Genomic DNA, 16,389 nt, shown 5'->3' on the forward strand with positions numbered 1-16,389 from the left:
AAGAAGTAGAGTGATGGAGTGCTGCATCAGATGACGTGGGCTCCACAATCCCCCGACCTCAACCCAATTGAGATGGTTTGGGATGAGTCGGACGGCAGAGTGAAGGAAAAGCAGCCAACAAGTGCTCAGCATATGTGGGAACTCCTTCAAGACTGTTGGAAAAGCATTCCAGGTGAAGCTGATTGAGAGAATACCAAGAGTGTGCAAAGCTGTCATCAAGGCAAATGGTTGCTATTTGAAGAATCTTAAATATAAAACATATTTTGATTTGTTTAACACTTGTTACTACATGATTCCATATGTGTTATTTCATAGTTTTGATGTATTCACTATTATTCTACAATGGAGAAAAAAAGAGTACAAATAAAAGAAAATTCCTTAAATGAGTAGGTGTGTCCAAACTTTTGACTGGTACTGTGTGTGTGTGTGTGTGTCAAACACACACACACACACACACACACACACACACACTGCCTTCGGAAAGAATTCAGACCCCTCGACTTGTCCACATTTTGTTACGTTTCAGCCGTATTCTAAAATGGATATCAAAAATCCTCAGCAATATACACACAATACCCCATAATGACAAAGTGAAAACAGGTATATACATTTTTGCAAATGTATTACAAATAAAAAAATAGAAAGATCTTATTTACATAAGTATTCAGACCCTTTGCTATGAGACTCGAAATTGAGCTCAGGTGCATCCTGTTTCCATTGATCATCTTTGAGATGTTTCTACAACTTGATTGGAGTCCATCTGTGGTAAATTAAAAAGATTGGACATGATTTGGAAAGGCACACACCTGTCTATATAAGGTTGACAGTGTATGTCAGAGCAAAAACCAAGCCATGAGGTCGAAGGAACAGTCCGTAGAGCTCCGAGACAGGATTGTGTCGAGGCACAGATCTGGGGAAGGGTACCAAAAAATGTCTGCAGCATTGAAGGTCCAAGAACAGTGGCCTCCATCGTTCTAAAATGGAAGAAGTTTGGAACCACCAAGACTCTTCCTAGAGGTGGCCGCCTGGCCAAACTGAGTAATCGGGGGAGAAGGGCCTTGGTCAGGGAGGTGACCAAGAACCCGATGGTCACTCTGACAGAGCTCCAGAGTTCCTTTGTGGAGATGGGAAAACCTTCCAGAAGGACAACCATCTCTGCAGCACTCCACCAATCAGGCCTTTATGGTAGAGTGGCCAGACAGAAACCACTCCTCAGTAAAAGGCATATGACAGCCCGCTTGGAGTTTGCCAAAAGGCACCTAAAGACTCTCAGACCATGAGAAACAAGATTCTCTGGTCTGATGAAACCAAGATTGAACTCTTTGCCTGAATGCTAAGCGTAACTTCTGGAGGAAACCTGGCGCCATCCCTATGGTGAAGCATGGTGGTGGCAGCATCATGCTGTTGGGATGTCTTTCAGCGGCAGGGCCAATGAGACTAGTCAGGATCGAGGGAAAGATGAAGGGAGCAAAGTACAGAGAGATCCTTGATGAAAACCTGCTCCACAGCGCTCAAGGCCTCAGACTGGGGCAAAGGTTCACCTTCCAACAGGACAACGACCCTAAGCACACAGCCAACACAACACAGGAGTGGCTTCGGGACAAGTCTCAATGTCCTTGAGTGGCTCAGCCAGAGCCGGGACTTGAATCTCTGGAGATACCTGAAAATAGCTGTGCAGCAACGCTCCCCATCCAACCTGACAGAGCTTGAGAGGATCTGCAGAGATGAATGGGAGAAACTCCCCAAATACAGGTGTGCCAAGCTTGTAGCGTCATACCCAAGAAGACTCAAGGCTGTAATCGCTGCCAAAAGTGCTTCAACAAAGTACTGAGTAAAGGGTCTGAATACCTATGTAAATGTGATATTTCAGGTTTTGTATTTTTAATACATTTTCAAAAATTTTGTCATTATGGGTTATTGTGTGTAGATTGATGAGAAAAAAAAGGCTATAACCTAACAAAATGTGGAAAAAGTCAAGGGGTCTGAATACTTTCCGAAGGCACTGTATGTATGTATGTATGTATGTATGTATGTATGTATATATATAAAAAATAATGTATCTCGATGCAAAACGTTTTGCTAACAGTGCGCCCTAATGAACACGACCCTGCAGTTTTACCCAGAACGTTAACATTTCATTGGACGTTCACCTACAGCCCTACAGTTGGCCTGCAGGTGATGTTGCCACGGTGACCAGGTGATGCTTCTGGCTGCTGTGGCGACCAGGTCGGAGTGGGTCAGGTCAAAGGTCAGACGCCAGTGGCCACCTGGCTGTTGTAGTCCGTGGACTCCATCTTGAGGATGTAAGGGATGATGCTGTCTATCTGCACGTTGCCGATGAGGCCAGCGAAGAACAGCTCCTCTGTCACCGCTGCATTCATCAGCCGCAGGGCCGGGAGACGCAGCAGCAGCTTGGATAACCTGACAGGGAGAGAAATGTTATGAATCTTTGCTTTGGCAATAATATTCATGTGAATGTCATGCCAATAAATCATTTATAATTGAAAAGAGAGGAAAGCATAAGAATTTGACAATTTAATTGAGGGAGGCAAAGACAGTGGGAGAGGGAGAGAGAGAGAAACAGACAAATGGAGGATGAATGAGATGTTAGAGTTGGATTTAGTGGTAGAATGTAGTTAGTTACTGACCGATAGGAGTCTTCTGGGTAGGTCCTGGTAACATAGTCCTGTAGCTCCATGTAAGCCTTCTCCTGGAACCGCTCTATCTGTAAGGTGTTGTCAATGCCTGGGTGGTCTATAGTGCGCACACACACACACACACACACACACACACACACACACACACACACACACACACACACACACACACACACACACACACACACACACACACACACACACACACACACACACACACACACACACACAGAGAGAACAAGTTAATTTAACAAAAGGAAAGGTGGTGTGCATCAGAGTTAATCGAGTAAATCACCATGGTACCAAACAACCGTCACTGACTGTCTACACGTTTCTATTTCACTGCTGTCTATTATACACTGAACAAACAATAAACACAACATGTAAAGTCTTGGTCCCATGTTTCATGAGCTGAAATAAAAGATCCCAGAAATCTTTCATACGCACAAAAAGCTTATTTCTCTCAAATGTTGTGCACAAATTTGTTTACATCCCCCCATTGCCAAGATAATCAATCCACCTGACAAGTGTGGCATATCAAGCACATGATTAAACAGCATGATCATTACACAGGTGCACCTTGTGCTGGGGAAAATAAAAGGCCAATCTAAAAATGTGCAGTTTTGTCACACAACACCATGCCACAGATGTCTCAAGCTTTGAGGGAGCGTGCAATTGGAATGCTGACTGCAGGAATGTCCACCAGAGCTGTTGCCATATAATTTAACGTTCATTTCTCTACCATAAGCTGCCTCAAACGTCGTTTTAGAGAATTTGGCAGTACGTCCAACCGGCCTCACAACCGCAGACCACGTGTATGGCGTCGTGTGGGCGAGCGGTTTGCTGATGTCAACATTGTGAACAGAGTGCCCCATGGTGGCGTTGGGGTTACGGTATAAGCAGGCATACGCTACAGACAATGAACACAATTGCATTTTATCGATGGCAATTTGAATACACAGAAACACCGTGATGAGATACTGAGGCCCAATGTGAGGCACATCTCATTTAATGTATATGTGACCAACAGATGCATACAGTGAGGGAAAAAAGTATTTGATCCCCTGCTGATTTTGTACGTTAGCCCACTGACAAAGAAATGATCAGTCTATAATTTTAATGGTAGGTTTATTTGAACAGTGAGAGACAGAATACAAAATCCAGAAAAACGCATGTCAAATGTTATAAATTGATTTGCAGAAAGATTTCTGGCTCCCAGGTGTCTTTTATATAGAGGTAACGAGCTGAGATTAGGAGCACACTCTTAAAGGGTGCTCCTAATCTCAGCTTGTTACCTGTATAAAAAAGACACCTGTCCACAGAAGCAATCAATCAGATTCCAAACTCTCCACCATGGCCAAGACCAAAGAGCTCTCCAAGGATGTCAGGGACAAGATTGTAGACCTACACAAGGCTGGAATGGGCTACAAGACCATCGCCAAGCAGCTTGGTGAGAAGGTGACAACAGTTGGTGCGATTATTCCCAAATGGAAGAAACACAAAAGAACTGTCAATCTCCCTCGGCCTGGGGCTCCATGCAAGACCTAACCTCGTGGAGTTGCAATGATCATGAGAACGGTGAGGAATCAGCCCAGAACTACACGGGAGGATCTTGTCAATGATCTCAAGGCAGCTGGGACCATAGTCACCAAGAAAACAATTGGTAACACACTACGCCGTGAAGGACTGAAATCCTGCAGCGCCCGCAAGGTCCCCCTGCTCAAGAAAGCACATATACAGGGCCGTCTGAAGTTTGCCAATGAACATCTGAATGATTCAGAGGACAACTGGGTGAAAGTGTTGTGGTCAGATGAGACCAAAATGGAGCTCTTTGGCATCAACTCAACTCGCCGTGTTTGGAGGAGGAGGAATGCTGCCTATGACCCCAAGAACACCATCCCCACCGTCAAACATGGAGGTGGAAACATTATGCTTTGGGGGTGTTTTTCTGCTAAGGGGACAGGACAAATTCACAGCATCAAAGGGATGATGGACGGGGCCATGTACCGTCAAATCTTGGGTGGGAACCTCCTTCCCTCAGCCAGGGCATTGAAAATGGGTCATGGATGGGTATTCCAGCATGACAATGACCCAAAACACACGGCCATGGCAACAAAGGAGTGGCTCAAGAAGAAGCGCATTAAGGTCCTCGAGTGGCCTAGCCAGTCTCCAGACCTTAATCCCATTTAAATTCTGTGGAGGGAGCTGAAGGTTTGAGTTGCCAAACGTCAGCCTCGAAACTTTAATGACTTGGAGAAGATCTGCAAAGAGGAGTGGGACAAAATCCCTCCTGAGATGTGTGCAAACCTGGTGGCCAACTACAAGCAACGTCGGACCTCTGATTGCCAACAAGGATTTTACCACCAAGTACTAAGTCATGTTTTGCAGAGGGGGTCAAATACTTATTTCCCTCATTAAAATGCAAATCAATTTATAACATTTTTGACATTTTTGTTGTTATTCTGTCTCTCACTGTTCAAATAAACCTACCATTAAAATTATAGACTGATCAATTCTTTGTCAGTGGGCAAACATACAAAATCAGCAGGGGATCAAATACTTTTTTCCCCTCACTGTATCTGTATTCCCAGTCATGTGAAATCCATAGATTAGGGCCTAATTTATTTATTTAAATTGACTGATTTCCTCATATGAACTGTAACTCCATAAAAAAAAATTGTTTAAATTGTTGCATGTTGCGTTTATATTTTTGTTCAGTATAGTTTTCTTGGCAAAGACACACAGAACAAGTAGCTTAAACAACAGGAAAGGGTGCAACTCTACTGCATTCATAATAACTTTGTTTAAATACTTTGCTGAGGATCTGGGAACTGTTGTCTGAAGGGCAGCACCTAACTACACTAAAAAAGGGTGTGCAACAAGTCGCCATGTTACTGCATGGGACAGATTCTCAATTGAGCAAGCTTTTTAGTCCAAAAATAGGCATAATCTTTGTCCAGGAGGCTGGCCCAATGCATTTTAAATTAAATCCTGGGCATTAATTTGGAGTTGGTCCCCCCTTTGCTGCTATAACAGTCTCCACTCTTCTGGGAAGGCTTTCCACTAGATGTTGGAACATTTCTGCGGGGACTTGCTTCCATTCAGCCACAAGAGCAGTAGTGAGGTTGGGCGATTAGGCCTGGCTCGCAGTCGGCGTTCCAATTCATCCCAATGGAGTTAGATGAGGTTGAGGTCAGGGCACTGTGCAGGCCAGTCAAGTTCTTCCACACCGATCGACAAACCATATCTGAATGGACCTCACTTTGTGCATGGGGGCATTGTCATGCTGAAACAGGTAAGGGCCTGCCCCAAACTGTTGCCACAAAGTTGGAAGCACAGAATTGTCTAGAATGTAGCGTTAAGTTTTCCCTTCACTGGAATGCAAGTATATGCAAGAAAGTCCAGCAAGCGCCAGGACCGTCTCCTAAAGTTGATTCAGCTGCGGGATCGGGGCACCACCAGTGCAGAGCTTGCTCAGGAATGGCAGCAGGCAGGTGTGAGTGCATCTGCCTGCTGCCATAAGGCAAAAGTGATAACTAAGTGGCTCGGGGAACAAAACATCGACATTTTGGGTCCATGGTCAGGAAACTCCCCAGACCTTAATCCCATTGAGAACTTGTGGTCGATCCTCAAGAGGCGGGTGGACAAACAAAAACCCACAAATTCGGACAAACTCCAAGCATTGATTATGCTAGAATGGGCTGCCATCAGTCAGGATGTGGCCCAGAAGTTAATTGACAGCATGCCAGGGCGGATTGCAAAGGTCTTGAACTGCAAATATTCACTCTTTGCATAAACTTAATGTAATTGTCGATAAAAGCCTTTGACACTTATGGAATGCTTGTAATTATACCTCAGTATACCATAGTAACATCTGACAAAAATATCTAAAAACACTGAAGCAGCAAACTTTGTGAAGACCAATACTTGTGTCATTCTCAAAACTTTTGACCATGACTGTATGTAAACTTCTGACCCACTGGAATTGTGATACAGTGAATTAATCTGGCTGTAAACAATTGTTGGAAAAATTACTTGTGTCATGCACAAAGTAGATGTCCTAACCGACTTGCCAAAACTATAGTTTGTTAACAAGAAATTAGTGGAGTGGTTGAAAAACAAGTTTTAATGACTCCAACCTAAGTGTATGTAAACTTCCGACTTCAACTGTATAATGAAACTCAAAGTTATTCTCCTTTCCCTCCCTCTTTATCCCTCTCTCCACCCACCACTCACCAGGGCTGAAGAGGACGATGGCTTTGAGGTAGGCGTATTCATATGTGTCAGGGGACAGTTTAACCATGCTGTTACAGAACTCCTGCATCCTCCAGATGTGTTCCATCACCAGCTTCACTCGCTCTGGGGACAGCTTCTCTGTAGGGGGGAAACAGGGGAAGGTAAATCATTTATAATACTATAAACGTCCCCATGTTTTCCCACAACAAAACACCTACTGTGGCTCTGACTCAGCGGATGCTTCTCTGCATGGGGGAACAGAGAACGAACACAACAAGAGGAAGACTGGAGAAGGACGCTGGGGCTCTTTGACTAAAATCCTTCATCTGCACTGATCTTTAAAAAAAGAAATGACCGGGTGAAAGCCAGCCTAATGATGAGCTTCACTTCCACCATATTGTTTTTACCAGTCAAGTCTTTTCGAAAAGGAGACGACAGCGAGGAGGACAGATTTTTGATCAATTGAGATACGGCCTGGAAATAGGTTTGCTGCATAGATCACACTCCCCGTACTGGAAGGCGCTTTGGATAAAGATCTGCTGGCAATTATTGTAAATATTGTGATAAATATCTATTCATTTGTACAATCACCTCCTGTACCTTCGTGTAGGCTGGTCTGCAGGTGGTTGATGATGGCAGCCAGGATGGTGGCGACGTTCATAACGTTGGAGCACTGAGCCAGGCCCAGAGCAAACAGCTCGTTCCAACAAGCTTTCATTAGGTTAATGTCATTCTCCAGACCACTATAGAGAAAAGACAACATTCAGGCAACATTCAGACAACATTCATAACGTTGGAGCACCGAGCCAGGCCCAGGGCAAACAGTTCATTCCAACAGGCCTTAATCAGGTTAATGTCATTATCACTGGGAAACAAAGGATGTATTTAATATTTAATTTATTAAAATGCATGCATGTAGAATATATTAACATTCACTGCATTTAAAATCATAGAGGATGACACACAAATACTTCAATTTTGGTGCTCTGGTTTTGGCCAGTAGACAGGAAAAGGCTTACTGATATACACGGCAGTTTGCATATACATACATGAATTCAGCGTAAGAGAATTAGAGAGACAGAATGAGAGCGGTAGGTAGGTATGCTAGGTAGGGACTCACCCCAAGGCTTGGAAGGCAGGTATGGAGCGCGCCCAGTGCATGGACAGGAAGAGGAGCCTCGAGGCCGACTCACATATGTAATTCACGTTTAGGTACTCAGGCATTGGCAAAGGCATCATCAACTACAGAGAGAGAGCGAGAGAGACATCATGATTGAGAAAGAATGGGCCTAGACAGATTTCTTTTTTAAAAGTTGATTAATTATACTTTTATTAATCCCTGCAGGGAAATTAAGTTGCCATAGCAAGTGACTTCAGGGCCTCTTGATTCTTTAAGCACTATGACGTACTGAGAATAAATGTCCCTTTAAGATAACTTTTTTTTTTTATCAGGTGTTATGGTCAGCCCCTGGGCCTTTGAGATGTGTAGTGTCCCAAGTGGTACCCTTTTCCCTTTATAGTGGACTACTTTTGACCATGGCCCCTGGGCCCTCACCTTGAAGGGGACGTGGCTGTCTGAGAGAAGGGGCCCCTCCAGCTCCACCACGGGGCCCGACTGGTCCCCTGACATCAACTGCAACGTGGCCTCCAGAGAGTCTCCCGCTGAGCCATCACCAGGGTTCAAGGCCTTGGCCAGGGTGTCAAACGCTCTGGGGAGGTGGGCGAGAGAGACAACGAAACAATTCAGTCAACAAATTAGTGCCCAATTCACACTATAGTGTGACAACCGAACTCTTCTGGCTCTGATATTTTCTTTTCACATTTTCCTTTCCAGCACGGTTCCATCAATTATGGTGGTTGCCTAATCAGGCCAGCTCAGTACATCTCTGTTTAGGCTTGGCTCAGTCTGGCTCTGTAGTGTAGAAGTCCTTTACACACACACAGGTCAGTTCGTAAACTAGTACATTTACAGTGCCTTCAGAAAGTGTTCTTACCCCTTGACTTATTCAACATTTTGTTGCGTTACAGCCTGAATTCAAAATGGATTAAATAGATTCTCTCTCACTCTCTACACACAATACCTCAACGACAAAGTGAAAACATGTTTAGAAATATTTGCACAATTATAAAAAATTAAATACAGAAATATCTCATTTACATAAAGTATTTCTCGGTAAGTCTCTAAAGCTTTCCACACGTGGATTGTGCAACATTTGGCTATTATTCTTTAAAAAAGTATTCAACCTCTGTCAGATTGGTTGTTGATCATTGCTAGACAACCATTTTCAGGTCTTGCCATAGATTTTCAAGAATTTAAGTCAAAACTGTAACTCGGCCACTCAGGAACATTCACTGTCTTCTTGGTAAGCAACTCCAGTGTAGATTTGGCCTTTTGTTTTAGGTTATTGTCCTGCTGAATGGTGAATTCATCTCCCAGTGTCTGGGTAAGCAGACAACCAGATTTTCCGCTAGGATTTTGCCTGTGCTTAGCTCCATTACGTTTATTTTTTATCCTGAAAAACCCCAGTCCTTAGCAATTACAAGCATACCCATAACATGATGCAAACACCACTATGCTTGAAAATATTGAGAGTGGTACTCAGTAATGTGTTGTATTGGATTTGCCCCAAATATAAAACACTGTATTCAGGACAAAAAAGGTAATTGCTTTGCCACATTTTTTGCAGTATTACTTTAGTGTCTTATTGCAAACAGGATGCATGTTTGGGAATATATTTTATTCTGTACAGGCTTCCTTCTTTTCACTCTGTCAATTAGGTTAGTATTGTGGAGTAACTACAATGTTGTTGATCCATCCTCAGGTTTCTCCTATCACAGCCATTCAACTTTGTAAATGTTTTAAAGTCACCATTGGCCTCATGGGGAAATCCCTGAGCGGCTTCCTTCCTCTCCGGCAACTGAGTTAGGAAGGACGCCTGTATCTTTGTGGTGACTGGGTGTATTGACACACCATCCAAAGTGTAATTTACCCATCTACCAATAGGTGCCATTCTTTGCGAGGCATTGGAAAACCTCCCTGGTCTTTGTGGTTGAATCTGTGTTTGACATTCACTGTTCGGCTGAGAGACCTTACAGATATTATATGTGTGGGGTACAGAGATGAGGTAGACATTCAAAAATCATGTTAAACATTATTGCACACAGAGGCCATGCAACTTATTATGTGACTTGTTAAGCACATTTTTACTCCTGAACTTATTTAGGCTTGCCATAACAAAAGGGGTTGAATACTTACTTATTGACTGAAGACATTTCAGCTTTTCATTTTTTATTAACTTGTAAAAATGTCAATATAATTCCACTTTGACATTATGCAGTATTGTGTGTAGGCCAGTGACCAACAAATCTCAATTTAATCAATTTTAGATTCAGGCTGTAACACAACAAAATGTGGAAAAACTCAAGGGGTGTGAATACTTTCTGAAGGCACTGTATTAATCTCTAAACGTGCTTATATTGTATTTTCTTCCTTTGAGGTTAACATTTCTATTAGTGTTGAGGTTCAGGAAGTGATATATAAATAGACTGCAGAAAGGAAAACAAGCTTCAAGCTTGACAGATCTTGGATAGGAAATGTCTAACCAACAACTAACCTAATTAACCGAGACAGGAACACAGGAACCACATTGCCCTTGACTGGAAAAATTCAATTTGAGCCCCATGATATACCAGAGAAACACAACCCCTAAGGTCCTTCTGATACACTCAGAACATCTGTCAGCTCTAAAATCAGTACTGCTATTAGTCAATCCAAGCACATTACATGTGACCTCTTAAAAAGATTAAGTCTAAGACATTTGGGGGAGGGGGGCTGCTAAGCTGACATATGGAATTGTTTTAAGATGGTCATAATATGGATCATTTAGCCATTTGATTTTGAATTGTAGGTATAAAAATACATTTATACATATAACTTTTTACATTTTGGCCTTAAATGTAACCTTTAATTAACTAGGCAAGTCAGTTAAGAACAAATTCTTATTTACAATGACGGCCTACCAAAAGGCCTCCTGCGGGGACGAGGCTGGGATAAAAAAGATAGGACAAAACACACATCACGACAAGAGAGACACCACATAAAGAGAGACCTAAGACAACAACATAGCATGGCAGCAACACATGACAACACAGCATGGTAGCAACACCACATGACAACATGGTAGCAACACATGGCAGCAGCACAACATGGTAGCAGCTCAAAACATGGTACAAACATTATTGGGCACAGACAACAGCAAGAAGGTAGAGACAACAATACATCACGCGAAGCTGCCACAACTGTCAGTAAGAGTGTCCATGATTGAGTCTTTGAATGAAGAGACGGAGATAAAACTGTCCAGATTGAGAGTTTTTTTAAGCTCGTTCCAGTCGCTAGCTGCAGCGAACTGAAAAGAGGAGCGACCCAGGGATGTGTGTGCTTTGGGGACCTTTAACAGAATGTGACTGGCAGAACGGGTGTTGTATGTGGAGGATGAGGGCTGCAGTAGGTATCTCAGAAAGAGTGAGGCCTAAGAGGGTTTAAGAAATAAGCATCAACCAGTGGGTCTTGCGACAGGTATACAGAGGAGTATAAAGTGCAGTGATGTGTCCTATAAGGAGCATTGGTGGCAAATCTGATGGCTGAATGGTAAAGAACATCTAGCCGCTCGAGAGCACCCTTACCTGCGATCTACAAATTCCATCTCCGTAATCTAGCATGGGTAGGATGGTCATCTGAATCAGGGTTAGTTTGGCAGCTGGGGTGAAAGAGGAGCGATTACGATAGAGGAAACCAAGTCTAGATTTAACCTTAGCCTGCAGCTTTGATATGTGCTGAGAGAAGGACAGTGTACCGTCTAGCCATACTCCCAAGTACTTGTATGAGGTTACTACCTCAAGCTATAAACCCTCAGAGGTAGTAATCACACCAAACCACATTACCTTTGTTTTGGAGGTGTTCAGAACATGGTTAAGGGCAGAGAAAGCTTGTTGGACACTAAGAAAGCTTTGCTGTAGAGCATTTAACACAAAATCCGGGGAGGGGCCAGCTGAGTATAAGACTATCATCTGCATATAAATGGATGAGAGAGCTTCCTACTGCCTGAGCTATGTTGTTGATGTAAATTGAGAAGAGCGTGGGGCCTAGGATCGAGCCTTGGGGTACTCCCTTGGTGACAGGCAGTGGCTGAGACAGCAGATGTTCTGACTTTATACACTGCACTCTTTGAGAGCGGTAGTTAGCGAACCAGGCCAAAGACCCCTCAGAGACACCAATACTCCTTAGCCGGCCCACAAGAATGGAATGGTCTACCGTATCAAAAGCTTTGGCCAAGTCAATAAAAATAGCAGCACAACATTGCAGTGACACATCCATAACCAGATTGCATACCAGAGCGAATACTATAGACATCAAGAAAGCCAGTCAGTTGATTATTGACACGTTTTTCCAACACTTTTGATAAATAGGGAAAAATTGGCATATAACAGTTAGGATCAGCTTGATCTCCCCCTTTAAATAAAGGATGCACCATGGCTGCCTTCCAAACAAAGGGAACCTCCCCAGAGAGGAGAGACAGGTTAAAAAGGTCAGAGATAGGCTTGGTGATGATAGAGGCTGCAACCTTAAAGAAGAAAGGATCTAAACCATCTGACCCAGATGTTTTTTTGGGGTCAAGTTTAAGGAGCTCCTTTAGCATCTAGGACTCAATGACCGCCTGCAGGGAGAAACTTTGTAGCAGGGCAGGGGGAAAAGAGGGAGGAGCATCAGAGCTAGTTGCATTAAAAGGGGTGGGAGATGAGGAAATGTTGGACGGGCAAGGAGGAAATGGCTGAGTCAAATAGGAATCCTGACTTAATGAAGAGGTGATTAAAGAGCTCAGCCATGTGCCCTTTGTCAGTAACATCCACATCATCAACATTAAGGGACATGGGCAACTGTGAGGAGGAGGGTTTATTCTCCAGGTCTTTAAATATTTTCCAGAACTTCTTGGGGTTAGACCCACAGAGAGAGAACTGCTCCTTAAATGGAATTCTTGAGGTGGAGTGCCAAATCACGGTCGAACCAGGGGCTGAACTGGTTTTTAAATCTCATTTTCTTTATGGGGGCGTTTGTTAACAATACCACTGAAAATTAAATAAAAAAGAAGGTCCAAGCGTCTTCGACAGAGGGGATCAAGCTGAATCTATACCAATTTACAGAGGCCAGGTTATGAAGGAAGGCTTGCTCATTTAATTATTTTAGCAAGCGTCTATGACAGATCAGGACAGGTCGTTTCACTGAGCAGCCATAATGAACACAGGCTGTAAAACAGTGATCACTAAGGTCATTACAGAAAACACCAGACTGATACCTATCAGTATTATTTGTGGGGATTTCTGGGTGTTTGGAGTCATACCTTGTGGGATTGGTAATAATCTGAGAAAGATTTAGGGAGTCCCATTGCTTTAGGACTTGGTCAGGTGGTTTAAGCATGTCCCAGTTTAGGTCACCTAGCAGGACAAATTCAGACTTAGTGTAAGGGGCCAGGAGAGAGCTTAGGGCAGGTAGGGTACAGGCCGGTGCTGATGGTGGACAATAACACGCAGCAACAGTCAACAAAGAGATATTTGAAAGCGTAATGCTTAAAACCAGCAAATCAAATTGTTTGGGGAGAGACAACAGAGCACTGAAGGTGTTCCTTGGTAAAGATTGCCACTCCACCACCTTTGGAAGATCTGTCTTGCCGAAAAAGGTTATAACCAGAAAGGTTAACATCAGTGTTCAAAACACTCTTTCTTAACCACGTCTCCGTAATAACCAACACATCTGGATTGGAGCTGTGAACCCACACTTTCAATTGATCCATTTTAGATAATAAGCTTCTAGTGTTAACGTGGAGAAAACCCAGGCAGAAATCAGTGAAGCAGAAATCAGAGCACAAGTCAGAATTGGGGCTAGCAACAGTAGATGAGACAGGGGGAGACAGGCCAGGGCAGACGGTGAACAGATTGCCAGGTGGAATCCAAGCAGCAGTGCAGCAGGAGTAGGTGTCACACCAGTTTGGGAGAAGCTTTATTCGAGAGGCAGATTCCTTGTAGAAAATCCCAGCTAGGTAGCAAGTCTCTGTCCACCGTTTTCTTCAACATGCAAAAGGAAGTCGTTAACTAGCTATATCGCTTCAGTTTCGGTTAAAGGTCCTTTACGACGTCCAAACAAAGTTGTCCTGTGATTGTTGTATCTTGGAGATTGCGAGGAGGATATCTTCTGATGTCACGCAAGTTCTATCACTTCAAACTGAAGCTGGAATGACATTAAATTTTTTTCTATTGACATTTCTTTGTGTATATATATATATATATATATATATATATATACACATACATACACACACACACACACATATATTATGCTGATTCATGATTTCGACTGGCTGAGAAAAGCTGCCAGCCTGTCTGTCTCATCCCAACACGTTCATAACCATAGGACAGCTGGGGATCGAATTTCAATATTGAAACAATGTTGGAAATGCCGGAGAGACACACAGCAAGATAATTACAAATCTCCGCTGTTGAAAACCAAATGCTAGTCTAAAAGAAATGGGAGATAATGTCTAGATGCTTTTTACAGTGTAGATCTAGTATATAAATTGCCTGGCTGAGCTGATGAAGCCCATAGAAAAACATTGAATACGGTGGCTTGCGAAAGTATTCACCCCACTTGGCATTTTTCCTATTTTGTTGCCTTACAACCTGGAATTAAAATGGATTTTTGGGGGGTTTGTATCATTTGATTTACACAACATGCCTACCACTTTGAAGATGCAACATTTTTTTTTTATTGTGAAACAAACAAGAAATAAGACCAAAAAATGTGAGCGTGCATAACTATTCACCCCCCCAAAGTCAATACTTTGCAGAGCCACCTTTTGCAGCAATTACAGCTGCAAGTCTCTTGGGGTATGTCTCTATAAGCTTGGCACATCTAGCCACTGGGATTTTTGCCCATTCTTTAAGGCAAAACTGCTCCAGCACCTTCAAGTTGGATGGGTTCCGCTGGTGTACAGCAATCTTTACGTCATACCACAGATTCTCAATTGGATTGAGGTCTCGGCTTTGACTAGGCCATTCCAATAAATGTAAATGTTTCCCCTTAAACCACTTAAGTGTTGCTTTAGCAGTATGCTTAGGGTCATTGTCCTGCTGGAAGGTGAACCTCCGTCCCAGTCTCAAATCTCTGGAAGACTGAAATAGGTTTCCCTCAAGAATTTCCCTGTATTTAGCGCCATCCATCATTCCTTCAATTCTGACCAGTTTCCCAGTCCCTGCCGATGACAAACATCCCCCCAAACATCCTTCACTGTAGGGATGGTGTTCTTGGGGTGATGAGAGGTATTGGGTTTGCGCCAGACATAGCATTTTCCTTGATGGACAAAAAGCTCAATTTTTGTCTCATTTGACCAGAGTACCTTCTTCCATATGTTTGGGGAGTCTCCCACATGCCTTTTGGCGAACACCAAATGTGTTTGCTTATTTTTTTCTTGAAGCAATGGCTTTTTTCTAGCCACTCTTCCGTAAAGCCCAGCTCTGTGGAGTGTACGGCTTAAAAAGTGGTCCTATGGACAGATACTCCAATCTCTGCTGTGGAGCTTTGCAGCTCCTTCAGGGTTATCTTTGGTCTCTTTGATGAATGCTTTTCTTGCTTGGTCCGTGAGTTTTGGTGGGCGGCCCTCTCGTGGCAGGTTTGTTGTGGTGCCATATCTTTCAAAATTTTTTATAATGGATTTAATGGTGCTCCGTGGGATGTTCAAAGTTTCTGATATTTTTTTATAACCCAACCCTGATCTGTACTTCTCCACAACTTTGTCCCTGACCTGTTTGGAGAGCTCCTTGGTCTTCATGGTGCTGCTTGGTTCGTGGTGCCCCTTGCTTAGTGGTGTTGCAGACTCTGGGGCCTTTCAGAACAGGTGTATATATATATTATATATATATACAGTGGGGAGAACAAGTATTTGATACACTGCCGATTTTGCAGGTTTTCCTACTTACAAAGCATGTAGAGGTCTGTAATTTTTATCATAGGTAGACTTCAACTGTAAGAGACGGAATCTAAAACAAAAATCCAGAAAATCACATTGTATGATTTTTAAGTAATTCATTTGCATTTTATTGCATGACATAAGTATTTGATACATCAGAAAAGCAGAACTTAATATTTGGTACAGAAACCTTTGTTTGCAATTACAGAGATCATACGTTTTCTGTAGGTCTTGACCAGGTTTGCACACACTGCAGCAGGGATTTTGGCCCACTCCTCCATACAGACCTTCTCCAGATCCTTCAGGTTTCGGGGCTGTCGCTGGGCAATACGGACTTTAAGCTCCCTCCAAAGATTTTCTATTGGATTCAGGTCTGGAGACTGGCTAGGCTACTCCAGGACCTTGAGATGCTTCTTACGGAGCCACTCCTTAGCTGCCCTGGCTGTGTGTTTCGGTCGTTGTCATGCTGGAAGACCCAGCCA

At 43.2% G+C, this 16,389-nt stretch overlaps 1 protein-coding gene across 1 annotated transcript in view; it reads right to left on the reverse strand.

Moving 5' to 3' along the window:
• Positions 1-2,073: 2,073 nt before the first annotated feature.
• Positions 2,074-16,389, reverse strand: part of LOC311136729 (nuclear receptor subfamily 2 group C member 1-like) — a 29,865-nt gene continuing 15,549 nt past the window's right edge. Inside the window, exons 9-14 of the mRNA XM_084170989.1 lie at positions 8,449-8,602; positions 8,014-8,135; positions 7,494-7,636; positions 6,894-7,031; positions 2,649-2,754; positions 2,074-2,421 (exon numbers count right to left, since the gene is read on the reverse strand). Coding sequence (XP_084027115.1) covers positions 2,250-2,421; positions 2,649-2,754; positions 6,894-7,031; positions 7,494-7,636; positions 8,014-8,135; positions 8,449-8,602 — 835 coding nt within the window. The 3' untranslated portion in view covers positions 2,074-2,249. The remainder of the gene's footprint in view (positions 2,422-2,648; positions 2,755-6,893; positions 7,032-7,493; positions 7,637-8,013; positions 8,136-8,448; positions 8,603-16,389) is intronic.

This window comes from Coregonus lavaretus (genome assembly GCF_964263955.1).
Source record: "Coregonus lavaretus genome assembly, chromosome: 11".
Classification (NCBI taxonomy): Eukaryota; Metazoa; Chordata; class Actinopteri; order Salmoniformes; family Salmonidae; genus Coregonus; species Coregonus lavaretus.